Below are 18,891 nucleotides of genomic sequence, written 5' to 3'. Positions count from 1 at the left end.
CTCTAAATTCCAAGCTCAAAAAATCCCCTATATATTCTCCAATTGAAAAAGGGAAGAGAGGACACGAAATTCCTTCTGAAAGATATACATGAACTCTCTACTACTCTTACACTTAACACACAATAAACCCTAAATCTCATACAGTCTTGCATAATTAGGTTTTGTCTCTCATTGTGTTTTTTAGCAAGTACACATTTCTTATTTTATACAAAAGTTTAGGGATTTCAAATTTTAATTAAAGAACAATATTTTTCAAAGTCCTTCTAAAGTTAAGTGGGAGCCTTTTCACCATTGAAGCTCACTTACTTTCTTGTATGGTTCATGTATTATTTTTCAAACTTTACTATTATATATAATTGCATTATAAGTAGCAAAAGACCACTTTTGTGGGGGATGCATATTTGGTTCTTGAACGAAACAATAGTATTCGTTTATGGTTCCATAACGGAACAAGATATATCAGCGTATAATGATCTACTAACCCATGTGTTGGTTATCAAATATAGGGAGGTTTATTAGACTTTCAACTAGCATACATTGGTATAACTTGTCTTCTTAGCCTATATTACAATTTTTAATCACTTTTATGTTCAATTAACTTCACCTTAAGTGGTCATACATGTTGTGTCAATTTCTTTCCTTTGCAGGTTATTTGAACCTTGTCGGCTAAAAAAAACCGATACCATAACCATGGTCTTAAATGGGGAAATATGTATTAGTGATCTTCTCAACAATTACTTTATCAATTAACTTTAATCTACCTTCCTTGATAGCTTTTTAGATATCCTTGGGAAAGACCATGCAGTTAGATATGTAGAGTGATTGTATGAATTAGACTATTTACAATACCTCTTACCTATGCCTTCTTGAGGAGTAAGGGGAGCTTGTAATAGTCTAATAGCTAAATTTGTTTATCTTTAAGAAAATATTTAAATAATTTTTCAACTTTGCTAATGTCAAAAGCGTATTCAACCTTTGCTTCACACACACAATCACCTTCTTTTCGGTGGGTTTCAAGGCAGGATACAAATAAATTTTCCCCTCAAGGATATTATCCATTGATAAATCTAATGTGAATTCGACTAACATATCATCATTAGATTCTTCCATGTCTATGATGGAGATTGATTGTGTGCCAATTTCTCAAGTAACACACTTGTTTTCCTTCTTTTGAATCAACTTTTGTAATCATGCTAATATGAAAGTTAACTCATTTAAGTCGTGGCCAGCCATTTCTACTAATTTCTCTCATAATGGAGGACGTACACCATTGGTGGTCGTTGAATCATAATCACTGCTAAAAAATGATATATTATTTCCTTTCCTTATTTTAAGCGAGGGAGAGAGACATGGAGAAAGAAAGAGGAATACCACATAAAAGTTGTTAGTGGCAGTGATAAAGGTAATAACTTTAATTTCTGAAATTCATTGTGGTTCCCTTCGTCGCACCGTGCAATGAGTCTTTTGCCATATTTCTTGAATAAATGGTTGATTCATGAGTTTTATGACCTCTTGGAAGATACATCATTTTATCCACCCATTTGGGATAAGGTTTCATATACATATACTTATCCATATGTTTCAACTATATCACAAAACTCCTTTTGATGGTATACCAACCATGAGGTTAGGATCCAACAATTTTTTAGAAGATCTAGCTTTGATTGTAGCTGGATGACAACACACCTTTTTTGTTGAATTTTGGAGCCCCTATTTATGTAGAATCAGAGGTGGATTATTATCTCATTGATGCATTATTTTGGTAAAGTGGGTTTGTAATACATGTATGTCTTTACCCTTGATTTTGGTAAACAGGCGTCAGTCCTCTAAATTCGAAACTTCGATTACTCGCAGGATCGAATAGATTGATCCTGAGACATATGTGTTCAGTGTTTATGTGTTTATTTAGGTTTTTCAAACGCTAAATGTAAAGACAATCTTAGAGATAAAGAAATGCATGACTGTAAAAGGGTTGCTTTAAAAGGTAAAGGGCGAAGGAAGATAAATTGGACAGAAATGTAAAGGTTTCGACAGGAATTATAAAAGAAATGTAAATGGCTTTGAATGTAAATAAACTGCTTTATAACTGAAAAAAGGGTGTTTCAAACGTACATTTCTCAGTGAGACTCGTTTCTCAATATGCTAGATACTTTGAGTATGAGTATAGTACAATGTTGAACACACCAAAAATTCTATTTGCTAAGACTCTTATATATACTAATTCGACTGCAACGGTCTTCTACTCAAAAGATGACACGTTTTCGTTGCATGCGCTTCGTCTCTTGCAAGCCTCCACGCGTTCTTTTCAAGGAATTGATAAGAATATATGATTAGATTAAACTTTCTGAAGGCTTACTATAGCAACAATCATTTGACTTTGAATTACAATGCCAACATAACGTTGGCTCTCTTGGATCCCTTGAACACTGGAGATAACAATAATTCACTAAAAATAATTTGTATGTCCATAAACTTGGTTGTATTTCACCGTTTAAAAATGAATAAGTATAGTGTCGTGAGTTGGAACTCGAACTCATCCCTCTGATCTAATAATATTTTTAAAGAAAGAATTTATGATTTACTTTTATTTTGTTTGTTTCCCGGCAACAACAACAATAAGAAGGACCAATACCATTATACCACTCAAAAACCCTAATTTTCCCATTTATACCATTCACTGCTTTCAAACTTTTCATTTCCGTCTGCCTCACTCTAACCCATCTCATCAGCGACACTTATTATTCGTCAAATAGATCAATCGTAGTTGAAATTTCCATTTTTTGTTTCCGTGTTTTCAGTCCAAGAGTTTGGGCTCAGTCCTTCGACTTCAATGGCGGAGGACAACAAAGATGCGAGTGATTACAGTTCGGAGGATGAAGGAACTGAAGATTACAGACGCGGTGGATATCACAAGGTTCAGATTGGCGATACTTTCAAAAATGGGTGCTATGTGGTTCAGAGTAAGCTTGGATGGGGGCACTTTTCCACTGTTTGGCTCGCTTGGGATACTCACAAATTGGTTTGTGCCTTTTCATTCTCTTTGTTTCCTTGGATTAAAAATTTATGCTTTTTGAATTTTGATGATTGATGATTAAGTTTAGTGGTTTTGGAATATGAAGGGGTGTGTCATTGTTTCTGAAATGGAGAGCTTTGACCAAAATGTATGCTTTGTTTTCCAATTTTTATGGATTTTTTTTCAATATTAGAAATTATCAATTTTTAACTGAAATTTATCATTCTCAAATCTCAACTATGGATTAGGAGATTTTGCTGCTTGATCTTCTGTATTATTTTATTCTAGCTATTACCACCGGGCTCTAGTGCTAGTGGTTGGTAACTGGTAAGACTCAAGTGTTGTAAGAGGCAATTCTCATCCTACAAGCCGGTTTTGTAGGGATGAGTTAAGCGTAAATCACAATTCTTAACATGGTATCATAGTCTCTGGTATAAGATCCGATGAGTCACCTGCTATTAGGTTTCCGCAATCGAGCCACCCACCATTTATTTCCATGCTCTAGATGGACAGTCTTGAGCGTGAGGGTGTGTTAAGAGTCTCACATCGAACAATATATGACATGAACATGTGCTTATAAGTGGGGACAATCTTCATCCTACAAGTCGGTTTTGTAGGGATGAGTTAGGCCTAAACCACAATTCTTAACCGATGTCTGTGTGTGTTGTGTGTTCAATTTAGACTATGTACAATGGGGGTGTTGAAATTTTTTTTCAACTGTTGAATTCATGCAATGATATGTTTAATAGATTGTTTAATATGACGTGGATTACTTTGTGTTGAAAGAATTCAACATGTTGAATGAATGAGCGTGGGGGCCACATACAATATTTTGCAAAATCCTATTGGTTGTTGTGATTATTTGAATTTTCAGTGTGTTGTGAATGGTGGTAAAGTAGGGTGTTGAATTTTATTAAACAAAACTATTGTAGTGAGTAAAAGTTGAATGTGTGTTGAATTATTAGGTGGAAGAGAGAGAATATGATGTGGAGTATAAAAAGTGAAAAAGTAGGGTGTTGAATTTGGAAACCATTGTAAATAGTCTTAGTAACTAAAGTTGATTTTGTAATTAGTTATTCATGCTCCTGTTGCCTTGATTCTCTTTCTAATTTGTTAAGTTGTTGTTCATGTGTCATTGAAGTTCTTTTTATTAAATGACACAATTCACTTTGTGACTATGTTTGTTGAAGCCCTAGATAGCACACGTGCTATGGTATTTTGTTTAAATATCTATTAATGATGGGGGGAATTATTTATTATGTAGCGATATGTTGCCTTGAAAATTCAAAAGAGTGCTCAGCATTACACTGAAGCAGCGATGGATGAAATAAAGATTCTCAAACAAATTGCTGAAGGGGATGTAGAGGATAAGAAATGTGTTGTGAAGCTTTTGGACCACTTTAAGCATTCAGGGCCTAATGGCAACCATGTTTGTATGGTTTTTGAATTCCTTGGTGATAATCTTCTCACCCTTATAAAGTATAGTGATTATCGAGGTGTTCCCCTTCCCATGGTCAAAGAAATTTGTTACCATGTTTTGGTCGGTTTGGATTATTTGCACCGCGAGCTCTCTATAATACACACCGATTTGAAGCCCGAGAATGTCTTGATTCTCTCACCAATAGATCCATCTAAGGATCCTAGGAAATCCGGAGCCCCACTTATACTTTCAAAAACCAAAGATAAGACTGTGTCCAGGAATGGGACCACAAATGATAAAAGTTCAAATGGAGATCTAACCAAGAACCAGAAAAAGAAAATGCGCAAAAAGGCTAAAAAAGCAGCTCAGAAGGAAGGTTCCGAGGTAGCAGAGGAGGATTCTGAAGCACCGGAGCAAGATAATTGTAGTAATGATGTGAAACCGAATGTAGAAAATGGTGAAGGTAAACCTAATAGTTCTGCTAGTTTAGATGAATCAGCAAAGACTTCTGAAATTCAGGATGTTCCACAAGGAAGTCAAGTTTCTAGGAGAGGTAGCCGCTCTACCAGAAAGAAGTTGCTTGCTGCTGTTGATCTCAAGTGCAAGCTGGTGGATTTCGGTAATGCTTGTTGGACGTATAAACAATTTACGAATGATATTCAGACAAGGCAGTATAGATGTCCTGAGGTTCTTCTTGGTTCCAAATACTCAACTCCAGCTGATATGTGGTCCTTTGCTTGCATTTGCTTTGAGCTTGCCACTGGTGATGTTCTTTTCGATCCTCACAGTGGTGATAACTATGACAGGGATGAGGTAACCTGTTTTGAATTTCAAAAGAATTTGTTGACTTTACTTCCTATATACTTTTTTCTTTGTATATATCTGCTGTCAAAGGCATGTGAAAAATAACATTTAGAGGAAATGGTTTGTTAAAATGCTTCTTCTATTTTTGTGCTTCAAAAGTGAGTTCAAGCTGGTAAAATTGAAAAGTTCTGTTACCAAATTAGCCTATTTGAAGAATGAACTTTATTCCAACTTAAGATTTTTATGTTACTTATGCTCAGTTTTGTTTTCTGAAAATTGAAATAGTGCTAGAACTTTTGATATGCGATAATGCTACTAGATCACTAAGAAGACATTTCTTCAAAGAAATGAACTCGTGTCTATACTCTAGCATTATGAAATTATTTTAGTCTCAAGATGTTGCACTGTTTTCAATTTTTTAATATGTTTGTTGTTTATTTAGCATGATTTTGGATAGAACATTATGGCGACAGTGGATCCATGTAGCCGACCCTACTTAGTGGGACAAGAATTGGTGGTGGTGGTTGATGTTGTATTTGTTATTTATTTTGTTTATGTTTTTAGAATTGAGGTTCCGCTTGTTTAAATTTGCCGTAAAATTTTTATTGGGGTACTAAAATCATACATTTTTCTTAGTACAATTCAATAATATCTTTGAATCATACATTTTCCTTAGAAATAATGCACATTGATAAAATTTATTTTTATAACCATTAAAAATGCCGTCGTTTCTTATTCTCTTAGAAAAAATGTATAAAAACATGAAATACTGCTGTGGACTGTGGTTATTTGGACTTCAACTTTAATTGATGATTTAGTTTGATGAGATTTCTAAATTTACTCTTCAGGACCATCTGGCATTGATGATGGAGCTTCTTGGAATGATGCCTCGCAAGGTAGGCATGTTAGGTGTTATGCTGCAAAATGTCCAAGTTGTTATATTATCAATTTGGATCTTGATATCTTGATATGCGCAAGGAGAAAAATATTGCGTGTTATGGATGCTTCATTATCCCGCATTTTATTCAGTCACTTCATTACAGACATGATCCTTAATCCTATTGAATATACTCTCTTTCTGTCTATGATTCTGAATTTTGATTTTATTGGTGTTGCCAGCATTTTATTTGTTCCCATTCTCACAACTTGAACAATTATATTGTCTATAGATTGCTCTTAGTGGCCGCTATTCCCGGGACTTTTTCAATAGATGTGGTGATTTGAGACACATTCGTCGGTTGCGGTTCTGGCCTATCACTAAGGTGTTGACGGAGAAATATGATTTCAGTGAGCAAGATGCAAGTGACATGGCTGACTTCCTTGTTCCATTACTTGACTTTGTTCCTGATAAGAGGCCAACGGCTGCTCAGTGCCTCAATCATCCATGGATGAGTGCAGGTCCTCGGACTCTTGAGCCCTCTTTGACTAACGTGCAACCTGATGCTGCTAACGGTGAAAAGTCTCTAAAGTCTAGGGAAAAGACCGAGCATGAGGCTGTTGAAGTTGGTATGGGAAATATGGTGATTGATGGAAATCAAATGCCACTCAAAGATTTTTAACCTACAAAGCCATTGGAGTAGAGACAATTTGGCTTATGTCGGTGGTTTATGCAACCTGTTACTTTTATATGGTAAGTTTTGATGGTCCTTGGAGCATGATACTCTATTAACTGTTACTGTGTGCAAATGGGTCATACTTAAGAGGTTATGATTTGTGAAACCCTTCATAAGGTAGGGCAAAGGAAGCTGGATGCCTATTACAGTGGAGTTTAACCACTTCTTTCACCTCTTACAAAACTGTCTAGACTAGAAGATAGCTTCCTTCACATTCAATAGAGTGCGCAGGTTCTTGAATTATCATCAGGAGAATATTTTAATTTTTTGGAGAGTTTGATATTTATCTCTAGATTAGGTGTTCTTCTTCCAAAATGTTATATTTTAGGAATTTGAACTGTACATTTGAATGAGTTCTTTTTTTTGTATCTATATCAGATTTTGTTGCTGTAGTAGACATTACTGTGACATATTTTGTTTCTTAATTTTAACATTTTAAATGATTTTACTTTCGGGGATTTTTTTTACCTAAATCTTATCTTTGGATTCATCATTATACACATGATTTCCCATAATCATAATTTCTAGGTTTGTTTCACAAGCAAGAGGGATGTTTTGAGTGAATTACAAACAAATTGAGTGAATTTTATTACGACTCTATAATAATTGTTTTTTGTTAGTCTCTCTAAAAAAATGATGATTTTAAATGTTAACTTAAAAATGATTGTAATGTATTTATGAAATAAGTGTAGTAAAATTACAATATTTTACTTTGAAAGCTTGTTATGTGTTTTAATTATTACATGTGCTGCTATGTTTGTGAAATTGTGAGCTTTTACTTTATCCCTAAAATGTCTCGGACACTATTTATTAAAAAAAATAACAGTTACCAAAATTATTAAAAAGCAAATTCTTGGTTGGTTGCTGATAGCAAATTTTCGGTATTTTTTTTTTTTGGCCGATATCGAATATTCTTTGTTTTTAACAAATTTTAGGTATTCATTTATTGGCAATTTCAAAATTTTTGGTGCGATTTACCGGAGATTTTAAAAATTGTGGTAATTTTACAAAATTCATTATCCCGTTTCAGAAATTTCACGAACTTTTGGTAGAAAACCAATACCGGAAATTTTAAATTTTCGGTGTGTACTGGAAATTTCTTTAAAATCTGAAATTTTCATATACCGGATATTTCAAATTTCAGGTATTAATTTTAACTGTTGCTATATATTGGAAATTTGAAATATTCGGTACCGAAAATTTAAAATTTTCGGTATGTAACATTAGACACGATAAATTGGTAAATTTTCAACAAAATTTCCGGTATTTATATGAAATTTCTGATTCGGTACCAAAAATTTCGAAAAAATTTGATATTTTGTAAGATTAAATTCATAAAAACGCCCTACTTAAAAAATGACATGTATAAAACGAGAGATGGCATGTTCATTCCTCTATATTCGTATGGTTTATGGTTTTTTTTATGGATACTTACTTTTCATCAATTTGATTATAAATAAAATATAAACAAACAAATTCGTAAACAGATGGTTTTTCAACTTTTTTTAATCTCAATTTAACTACTCAGTCTAAAAACGTGGGTTTTAAGGTTTAAGAAAACTTGAGTTTCTTGTGTCAAGTGGATTAAGCATCCTCCAGGGTGGCCCTGAGCACGGGCTCGTGGGGCGGGAGCCCAAGGCCCCATAATTTTAGGGGCACCAAAAAAAAATCGTAGCCCTATACATATTAAAAGAGAATTTTCTATTATAAAAATACTTGCTAAAAATATATATTTTTTAAAATACTGGTTAACAAAATTATAGGGGCACTACTTAATAAAAGAATGTAATTTCTCATAAATAAAATATAGAGTAGAATAAAATGAATTAATTTCTCTAAAATAAAATCAATTAATATATCCATAATTTTAGCAACTAAAGAGTTTAATTGAGACACTAAAATTAAAACAATGATATAGAAAATATTTTATATTATTAATCCCAAAATTAAGAGTGAAGCACTACTTCAACTAGCTGAACAAGATAATGATCCCTAAAATAAGAGTGAAATCGAATTTTTAGCAACTCATAAAATTGAAAACTTTGAATTTTTAGTAGCTATGATTATTTGGTTTGAATTGTAAACTGTTCTTAATGAAATTAGCAAAAGTTTACAAAAAAAGACATGTGTATTGATGTGGATATAGAACTAGTAAAAGGTTTGATCAATTATTTGAAAAAATATAGAGAATTTGGATTTGTAAATGCTAAGGCTAGTGCCGAAAAGATTGAGAATGAAATAGAGATTGAATGTGTGTTTATTCAAAAATGTCAAATTAGTAGAAAACAACATTATGATGAAAATCCATCTCAACCCTGACAACTGAATCTTGTGTCTACTGAAGAGTTTTTTCGAAATAATTATTTCTTATATATATTGTAGATCAAACAATTGGATCACTTGATAGAAGATTTTAGCAGTATAACACAAATGAAAATATTTTTGGATTCTTGTTTAGTATTGAAAGGCTTAGATCATTATTTGATAGGAACTTGAAAGCATGTTGTAAACATCTTGAAACTTGTTTAAAACATGACGATTCTCTTGATCTTGATGGTGAAATTTTGTTTGAAGAATCGAAAGTTATCAGAGAAGTTTTAACAGTTGAATCAAAATCAAGCTATATGATATTGAGTTCTTTAAAGACTTTTAATTGTTTTTCTAATGCACGCTTAGATTATAGAGTAATATTGACTATTTCTATCAGTGTTGCATCTGCTGAAAGAAATTTTTCTAAATTAAAATTATTAAAATCTTATTTGAGGTCTACTATGTCTCAAGATAGATTAAATAGTCTTGCGTTGATTTCAATTGAAACCAATTTTTTGAAGAACCTTGATTATGAACAAATTATTAACGATTTTGTAACAAAAAAAATGCTAAGAGTATGATATTTAAATGATTTTAAAGGTTTGGTCAATTTTTTTATAGGAAAAAAGACGGGATCAACAAGAAGAAGAAGAATAAGTCTCTTTATAGTGGTTTATGTTTTGATGTAGTATAAACATTGATTCAAAGATCTATATTTCTATTCTTTTTGCACAATGTTAAATGAAAATGTGTTTTTATCCAATTATTTCTTTTATCCTTATGTATTTATTGTTAAAAAATTATAGGGGCACCACTCTTTTGATTCGCCCAAGGCACCCAAAGTCAAAGGACCGGCCCTGGCATCCTCCATGTTAGACCATGTGCAATGGGTCTGTTGAGTTTGAACTCAACATGCAAAATCCCCTCCAATGGGTGTTGAGAGAGGTGTTGAGTGTGTGCTGGAAGAGAGAGGTGTTGAGAAAACTCAACACAATTGAGGCTGACGCAGGGGACACGTGGCAGCAGATGAATGGTTGAGTGAAAATAAAAATAAAATTTAAATAAGAATATGAAAATAAAAAGTGGTGGGGTAGGGTGTTGAGTAAAAAACCATTGGAGAGGGTAAAAATTGAATGAGTGTTGAGTTATTAGGTGGAAGAAAGAGAAAATGATGTGGAGTGTTGAGAGTTGAAAAAGTGGGTGTTGAGTGTTGAAACCATTGTACATGGTCTTATGGGTTGTAAAGTTTCGAGTTGACAACTACGTTCTGAAAAAAAAATTGCCTCTCAACTTCCCTTACAAATAAAACTTGAATGGGCTCAAAAATGCCTTACACAACTTTTTAGGTAATTAATAATGCTTAAAACAGTTTTAACATCTTGCTGGAACACAAGCAGGTGGCTAACTTTGGATAGTTAAGTTTAAATAAAGTTTGACAATTATGTAATTACATGTCTCTGAAGATAGTGTGGCAGATGACGAATGTTTTAATGCACTTGCACACAACGCCCACAAAGCAACGATGACACGGTGAAGAGTCTTTTGATGGCTGACATAGCTATTGTGAACTTGTGAAGCAGTAAAAAATTGTATGTATATCCCCCTCTGGAATAAGAATAAAAATTAATGCTAGCTACAACATCAATTATATGAGTAATATCCTGCACACTTCCAAATCCATTTCGGATGATTTGATCTTCATGCACAATCACTGCATTTGTGCGTGGTTACTTTCCTTCACGTTTTAAAATAACCTGAAAAATGAATCAGAATCCCTTCAGGTATGGATCACTTAATACATATTATAGTTATATATTGATGACTTATGACTAAACCTCTGAAGCAGAGGTCAAAATAAGTTAGGCTGACTTTCTAAAGCCCGAGCAATTTTCCAAACTTAAACTTGAGCCTAACCAACTTACACAATATAGGTCTATTTTAAAGAACTTTCACTTGAATTAAAATTCTACTTTGTAATAAGATCTTTAAATAAGTCATACCTCGATTGCTAAAAAAATCTTATAAACTCGGTATGCAGTTCAATGGACTTAAATGTTTAAACTTGTCTAAATGTACTATATGATTCTAATACATTACAGTATATTATAATAAAAGTTTGATCTAATAATAGTAATAATTTTTGTACACATCTAATAAAAGAAATTTTTCTTTAAAACACGTAAACAAATTTTGAACACGTCCAATCATATTTCATCAACCTGTCATAGTATAAGTAAGTTTTTAAAAGTAAATATTATGATGTGTTAAGAAGATAAAATATGTTTGGCTATATACATTATATAAATATATAAATGTATAGTAATTAAAATTTTAAACTATTTACATTTATCTAAATAGGTAAAAGATTTAAAAGACTTTTAGGATACCTTGTAGTCTAGTCTTTTAGCTAAATAAATTTTAAAAAAAGTCTTGGCCTTATTTATTTTATAAATTGGTTAGCTCAGTAGCCACTCAAATGGAGTTCAAAAACTTTACATATCTTGGGTTAAAGATGTTATATTATTGATATCATATTCATGATAATACATCTACATATGTGTTTCGTACATTTTTGCGAGAGGAATTAGCTGAGAAGGTAACAAAATTACCTATATTTGAAGGTTCACTCGATCAAAATATTTTTCTTGCTCTGAGGTAGTTATACATAAGGAAAAAAACAATAATGCCACCAACAATGATCCCAGATGTAGTTAGCCAGAATGCAAACTGCATTAAATCCATAGATATAGTTAATTTAACAAGATTGATTCCAATAACTTTCAAAAAGAACAAAATCATGCATGGAATAAGATTTTAGACAGCAACTCACCACATGTTCCTCAAGATAGGACTTCAGGTTCATGCCAAATATACCTGAAACCATGAAAATATATCTTGATATAAAATCAAATAATGTAGATAATATTCTCCTCTCCGACAGTCTTGTGCATTTCACATGATTATACTTTGGGTATAACCAAAGTTCTTATTTAAATTGCATGTTCCTTTTGAGATTAATGGCTTGTTTGTTTCAGCTTTAAAAAAATGAATTGTTTTCTTTGTATTTTTGAAAATAGATTTTACAAAACCGTTTTTCAAGATATTACAAATTTTTTTATATTTGTTTTTTTTCTAAATTGAAACATTACTTTTGATATCCTATAACATAAACAAACATTATTGAAGACCAAAACATAGTCAAAATCGCAATTTTTTTAAAAAGTGGTATTTCAAAAATGATTTTTATGAAAATCTATTTGAAATAGTTTTCAAAATTAAGTGATCTTTTGAAATTTTGATATCCAAAAAAAGTTTCAATAAAAAGATAAAATATCTAAAATAACATTTTAAAAATAACTATTCAAACAAAAATTTTATTTGAAGTTTTTATGAAAAGTTTCTTTATAAATTTTTTTTACACAAAATTATGTAACACTATAAAATCATTTAAAAAAAAAAAAGCCAAAACAAACGGTCCCCAAATTGGCAACTCCAGATTCTAAATCTTGAAAGTCCTTCACCGATGAGTAGAGATCCTCTCCATTATTTCTCAAAAGAAATGGAGAATACAATTATCAAAGTATTGGTGTATAAATGTATACATTCTTGAAATTTGTGACATATAATTTATGTAATTTGATTTATATCTAATGAAAACATTAGTAATGGCATTCTCCATTTCTTTTGAGAAATGGAGAGGATCTCAACCCTGTATCAAGGTGATTAAATAATGCAATGTATGCTAGTAATATCTGGAAAAACTTGAGAACTAAATGATCAAAAAATTATTAGATTTTAAGAAGAGAAGTTGAGGTTGTTTTTTATGCAAACCTAAGCCACCAACAAAATTATAACTAGCCAAGTTTTAGTCCACTTCAATTCCTGGTATGTGGAACTGATTTATTATCTGAGAATATCAACATTAACTGCTTAATGTAGACTAGAGTGTGAATATTTAAATTAAGTTTGGTTAAAATTGTGGGTGGGTTTATGCAACCAATTGTGTATACTTTGTCAAAGAACCACCCAAAATCTGTACCTGCTACAAGGGCACCAACTGCTACACAAAATGTTCCAACCTGGAGAAGCAGTTCCACTCTACTAACTTCAAGTCTTCGCGAGCTGTTGAATGAACATAAGTTATTAGAACAAAAAACGTTAGTGAAGATAGAGAGCTATGGACATTGACAAATTTCTCTCTTGCATTGGGGTTAAAAAGCTAAGCTAATCTATGGTGTCATGCTATATGCATGATGTTTTTAACTACCCCATGTAACAATGTTGAACGAAGGACGATAGACACTTATATGATTCTTTTAATTTCAAGAGTGAAATATATTTCATGCATTCTTAATTGTGATTGAAGTCCTTGAATGCAATATTATTCCATCCTTTCTTAATTGTGATTGAAGTACTTGAATGCAATAATATTTCAGGCATTCTTAATTGTGATTCCTTAATGCAGGGTAAGTGCTTAATTTGACTTCACAACGGAACCAAGGATCGATGTCAGTCCAAACACAATCCTGGGGTTAGCAGAACACAGCTTTCAGAGATCACTTAACTTCCTAACATCAACAATCACTTGATACAACTCTAAACCCACCCTGGCAGAAGAGAGAAAAAAGAAATTCAAACCTCAAGCTGACAGCTATAGAATCCTCCATTTCCCTTGCAGAATCAAGAAGCCTTTCAGATTGACCATGACAAGATTCACATCTGCAAGTGCATTTATTCATAAAAGTCAACTTTGAAAAGAAATATAATTAAAAATGTTAAACTTAATACAAAAGAAAAAGTAATTAGCATTTGTCAGAATCATCAACTAATTGTCGAGTTTGAAACTTTGAAACTTGTTTCATAATGCAGATTCCTTTCAGATATTGCAACATGGACGAGAGAGATTTCTGGATATTAATGGTAAGTAAAAGCACAAGATTCTTGGTTTCAACATGTTTCCACCATGTAGTGTTTTGACTACTGCCTTCTTAAACATGACATAAGAAAGGCCTTGAAGGAATACAATATTGTTGTATAATGCTACAAATATCATATATACATCCTCAACACACGAGTACACAATAATTATTACAAAAAGTAATGCACAAGTTTGGAATGAGAATAACCTTTGGAGATAATTTTCCAGAAGCATTTCAATTTCCTCCTCCTCCTCTACATATCATGAGAGAGAAAAATGAGCAACTGTACTGTAATTTTTAAAGTCATCTGCATAATGAAAAGATCTGTATCCATGTCTCCATATTTCACAGCTTACCATCAGCAACCTGCTTTTCTAAGGGCACTGAGCATTCCACATTATTGTTTCCTTTATTAAGTGTACAGTTTCTTCCCATAATACACATCCGCCGTATTTCATTTGGGTCCTCCAGAAGGTCAAGAAGCATCTGTCGGAGAGCTCCTGCCTTCGAGCCTAACTCAACCTAGCAATTTGGCAGAAGGCCAAATAAAATTAGTTGTTTTCTCCCAGAACCACAGCAGATTAGTGAGAAAAAAGTCAGAAGAAAATACCAAAGTTTGTTTGCTAATACGAAGTTGCTCCAATATGTCCCCAGTTATCCGATTTGGCAATGCCTCAAGAAGAGCTTGAACCTAGGGCCAGGGGTAGGGGGAAATAAAATCGCTATCCGAATCAGGTACAGAAAAAAGGTGAAAATATATAATCTTTTATGAACCAAGAAGGCAAAAATCAATTTACTACGTAGAATATTTCGTCAAGTAAGGAGCTTTCTGCCACTAGACATGTGCAATAGAAAGAGCCAGTAGAGTTCAGCTTTTCATTAAATATTACTTTTACATTGAAATTATATGACTTCTAATTTTCTTAAGATCTTTGTTTACCTTTCAGAAATAAAGTTGAATAAAATAGATCTTTTATTTTAAGCATATAAAGATTTAAGTGTTTTTTATAACTTTAACCACTTGAAAACAACTTCTATGTCAAAGCTTTAAAAAACAAAGATTTTTTTACACAATCTTTAAATCAAACAAACATGCTAAATAAAATATGTTAGAAAACCCTCGTGAAACGTCATTTATAATACTGTTAAGATCTTATACAATGTCTGCAAGAAGAAATGGCAGGAAAACATCACACAGAAGTAGTGGCTAAAGCCCATAGTTTTTTTTTATCAGTTTTTGCTTACATGCAGATAGAGGACGCAACATGGGCCCGGCCCCCGGGCATTGCCCATTTTACCCGCATTTTTTCGAAATGAGGGTCAAAGTTTTAGGTTCACACCCTCTACTATGTTGGTTCCGCCCCATATTTTTGCGGACTTTTGTGGGCGCAAGCGTTAACATGAATTTTGCAACTTTTAGGCTTTAGGGAAGGCCTATCGGGCCCGTCCCGCCCTCATTTTTTTGTGGGGCATACCCTCTACTATGTCCGTCCCGCCGTTTTTTTTTTGGGTTCGGGCATACCCGTTTACCACCCCTAAGTGTAGGTTTAGAAACAACTGCTTATCAAAGTCATAACAAAAAAGCAGGCAAACTAACACATGTGCAAAAACACACATACCACAAAGAATCAACATAAACATACTCAGTTACTCACTGTGTTTTCATACTCACACGAGGTTCTAAGTCCATCAGTCTCCGCTCCAAACGTTGTATTCTTGAAAGCAATGCTGCTTCGACAACCTGAAAGTTCAACCATGTAATTAAGAGGGAGAGTGGAAGACAGTTCACAATAGTATGCCTACAATGGCATTGACAAGCAAGATGGACTGTGACTCTTTAACATACTAAATTAGAACAAAATTACACCCATGGTAAACCACTGGTCATATACTCATATGAATGTTAGGAACTGTAATATTCAAATACCTTTAGTTTTTAAAGAGGGTATTTGCCACAGGGAATAAGACTTAAACCCAGTTGCTTGGAAATCTACTCCTCAAAAGTCATGACCAGTTTGGGTTCCTATATACTTTCGCTTCCGGCATCTGACCTACTTTTAAGGCCACTTATTTCTTGGCTTTCTGCATTGGAATTGTTACCATCTTTAGATCCTTCTGCCTCATCTTTTACCTTTAAGCACCATTTTTTTTATAAAACAGTGTCATTATTTTTTTTTTCTGGACATTCACTATAACCACCAATTCTACCCTTTCCAAACCTTGGGCCATAAATATGTCCTTTCCTATACTTTACTATTTCTCTTGTTTATACTCATTCCTCAGATAAAATTAGGAATTACTGAGTTTCATATTAGTACTGCTATTATGTTGATTCATACCTGAGTATAACTATCATATTTCAATTCTTGAAAATAAACCATATGCAAATCAGTTTTTGTTTTCTTTCTTGTCTTATAGGACTGTAAACCACTTTATTCTCATAACAATACTGCTATTCAGTTTTTTCAGACCTGAGTCTAACTATCATATCTCAACCTTTGAAAAATAACTAAATTCAGTTTAGTTTTCCTTTTGTTTCTTTTGTCTCATAAGAACAAATTAATCTTAATTTGACACTGCTATTAAGTTAACTCAGGTCTAAGACTAACTATCATAATTCACCCTTGAAAATAAACCATATTGAAATCTTTATTCTGTCATATAGTACTGAAAATCACCATGTTTTCATAATGAAGTAATGTAGCAGAAAATGAGTTAGGAAACCTAGCATTAGTTCACAAGACTCTGCTTGGAGTGAATATAACTCTATTCTATTTTTCCTCCAATTCTAACAATTAGCATGTTAAATGGAGAAGCAAATTCCAACAGACCTCAATTTCAAATGGCATTGATGGCCCTCCATTGTTATTCTTGGGGTTCAACCTAGGCAGCAAAGTGTCTAGAAAAGCTTGCCCACCTTTACTGGTAAAAAAATCAATAGAGATAGAAGTTTAGTTTTTAGTTCGGCGTTCCTTTATCACAGAATTAGCGAGAATAATGCATCCTATAATATATGAATTATTTAAGATTAAAACAATACCGATTATAGTCAAATATAAGCACACAATCTTGCATTGCTATTGCTCGTAGCGAACCCAGGTTTAGAAGTATAGCATACTCACGGACCTAATACAAAACAATGAAATTGAATTGTTAAGGACAGAACTTGATATTGATGTTGTGTATTCCCCTATGCCACATATGGGGTAAACTTTCCAAAGCAAAACAGATGTACATATGTGTAGAGTAGATTACCAGCAAAGAAGGCATTGAATTTGTCAAAAACAATGAGGGATCCACACTTCGGACATCCCGGGGACGAAGACCTGAATAATTGAACACTCACCAAATATAAAATGTAAACAAAAACAACCAACAATATAAATAGGTTATCATTGTTGAATAACCAATGATATCATTGCAATAACAAAAATAAAACAAAATTTAGTATGATGTATTAGGTGCTAATGGCCGATCAAAATAAAATTGTTATGCAAATTGCATTACAAATATCATGTTTTTAAAATAAAAAAACCTACATGCCTATTTTGAACCATGTAGTACCGACACATTTGAAAAAGTGTGTCTGTATCAATATCGGTGTCTGAAACCAGCACTTGTGATTAAGTTTAATTTATTCATTTTTTCAAATTATAACCGGTGTCAGTGTTTCCGGTGTCCGTGCTTGATAGGCTTTGAATTGATACTATTTTAAGTGAAAGAACCATAGCATGATTGCATGAATGAATAATAGAACATGATAAAATACTAACTCAATTAATATCAATTGATTTAACTCACCACTCGACTTCAATAATTGTCTCCTGTTTATTTTTCGAGTCGATACTGCACCGTCTGATTTCACTTCTACAACCTTCACAAATATAGAAAGAGAGAGAAAACAGAGTAAGAAAAGCGAAATTAGTAACACTGGAGAAGCTGCAACAAAATTTAAGAAGCTGCAGCAAAAGCTTCCTAGAGTTTTAGTTCATTGAAGTAGTAATAAAAATGCCTAAAATCCACAAGATAATTTCTAAATTAAGACTAATTATAGTAGAATAGATCGAGAGAGAAAAAAAAGGAGGTGAGTAGAACAAACTTCATAAACAGGTTCTCGGATTCCGAGAGAAGGAGAATCGCCTGCAATCCTCTGAGGCTCAATAGAAGGAGTTCGGATCGGAGTCGGACCATTTGACTCATCCACAGCTTCATCGGAATCAGACGGAACGGTTTCCGCCTCGCTCCACTGCTTCTCCTCCGTGGATCTACTGCATTTCACCGGCTTCAGAGCCGACGGTGACGTAACAGAGATCTTTCTCCGGCGAAGAAGAGTGAGAGAATCATGACTCTGTAGAGACCGGAATTCAGTAAGGTCGGAGAAGAAGACGTAGTTGGTGCGCGAGAGTAAAGGTTGAAAACGAAGGTGCGTCCAAGTTGAAGTTAAAGTTAAAGCCATGCTAATTTAGTTCAGAAGAGACTCTGGCGACGGTTACGGTGGTCATGCATGCCGGTAACGGAATGAGGTGGTTGGATTGGAGCAGTGTTTCACTATGCGTAACGATTAAAACGAAACAGATTAATAGTTTATTCGAATTTGGATATTTTATTATTATTTGATGAGTTTCAATTACTAATAGTATAAAATTGACAGTGTATTTCTTTTTTTTTTTTTTTTTTAAATTGCAGTATCCTTGTTCCGGTGAAGTTGATGGGACCGGTGAGAGGATAGGATAATAAGCAGAAAAGGCCAAAAAGTGAAAAATTTATGTATATTTTTCTATTGGGCAATATTATCTGTGGCTGATATTTGGC

General features: G+C 33.2%; 2 protein-coding genes across 2 annotated transcripts; one reads left to right on the top strand and one right to left on the bottom strand.

The window, feature by feature from the left end:
• The first annotated feature begins 2,613 nt into the window (after positions 1–2,613).
• LOC131653581 (uncharacterized) lies at positions 2,614–7,317 on the top strand. The gene is made up of 4 exons (XM_058923769.1): positions 2,614–3,019; positions 4,278–5,246; positions 6,086–6,133; positions 6,407–7,317. Exons 1-4 carry the CDS (start codon positions 2,831–2,833, stop codon positions 6,794–6,796), a joined length of 1,596 nt encoding a protein of 531 aa, XP_058779752.1. The 5' UTR covers positions 2,614–2,830; the 3' UTR covers positions 6,797–7,317.
• A 3,173-nt stretch (positions 7,318–10,490) lies between these two features.
• Positions 10,491–18,721, bottom strand: LOC131653579 (magnesium transporter MRS2-11, chloroplastic-like). The gene is made up of 14 exons (XM_058923768.1): positions 18,179–18,721; positions 17,881–17,953; positions 17,335–17,405; positions 17,120–17,205; positions 16,911–17,001; positions 15,752–15,820; positions 14,690–14,770; positions 14,436–14,601; positions 14,287–14,332; positions 13,799–13,879; positions 13,200–13,282; positions 11,991–12,034; positions 11,770–11,887; positions 10,491–10,914 (listed from the first exon to the last, which is right to left on the bottom strand). Exons 1-13 carry the CDS (start codon positions 18,533–18,535, stop codon positions 11,792–11,794), a joined length of 1,344 nt encoding a protein of 447 aa, XP_058779751.1. The 5' UTR covers positions 18,536–18,721; the 3' UTR covers positions 10,491–10,914; positions 11,770–11,791.
• Positions 18,722–18,891: the final 170 nt, after the last annotated feature.

Source organism: Vicia villosa, linkage group LG2 (genome assembly GCF_029867415.1).
Source record: "Vicia villosa cultivar HV-30 ecotype Madison, WI linkage group LG2, Vvil1.0, whole genome shotgun sequence".
Lineage (NCBI taxonomy): Eukaryota > Viridiplantae > Streptophyta > Magnoliopsida > Fabales > Fabaceae > Vicia > Vicia villosa.
Note: the sequence above shows the minus strand (reverse complement) of the source record. Positions and strands in the feature narration are given on the sequence as shown.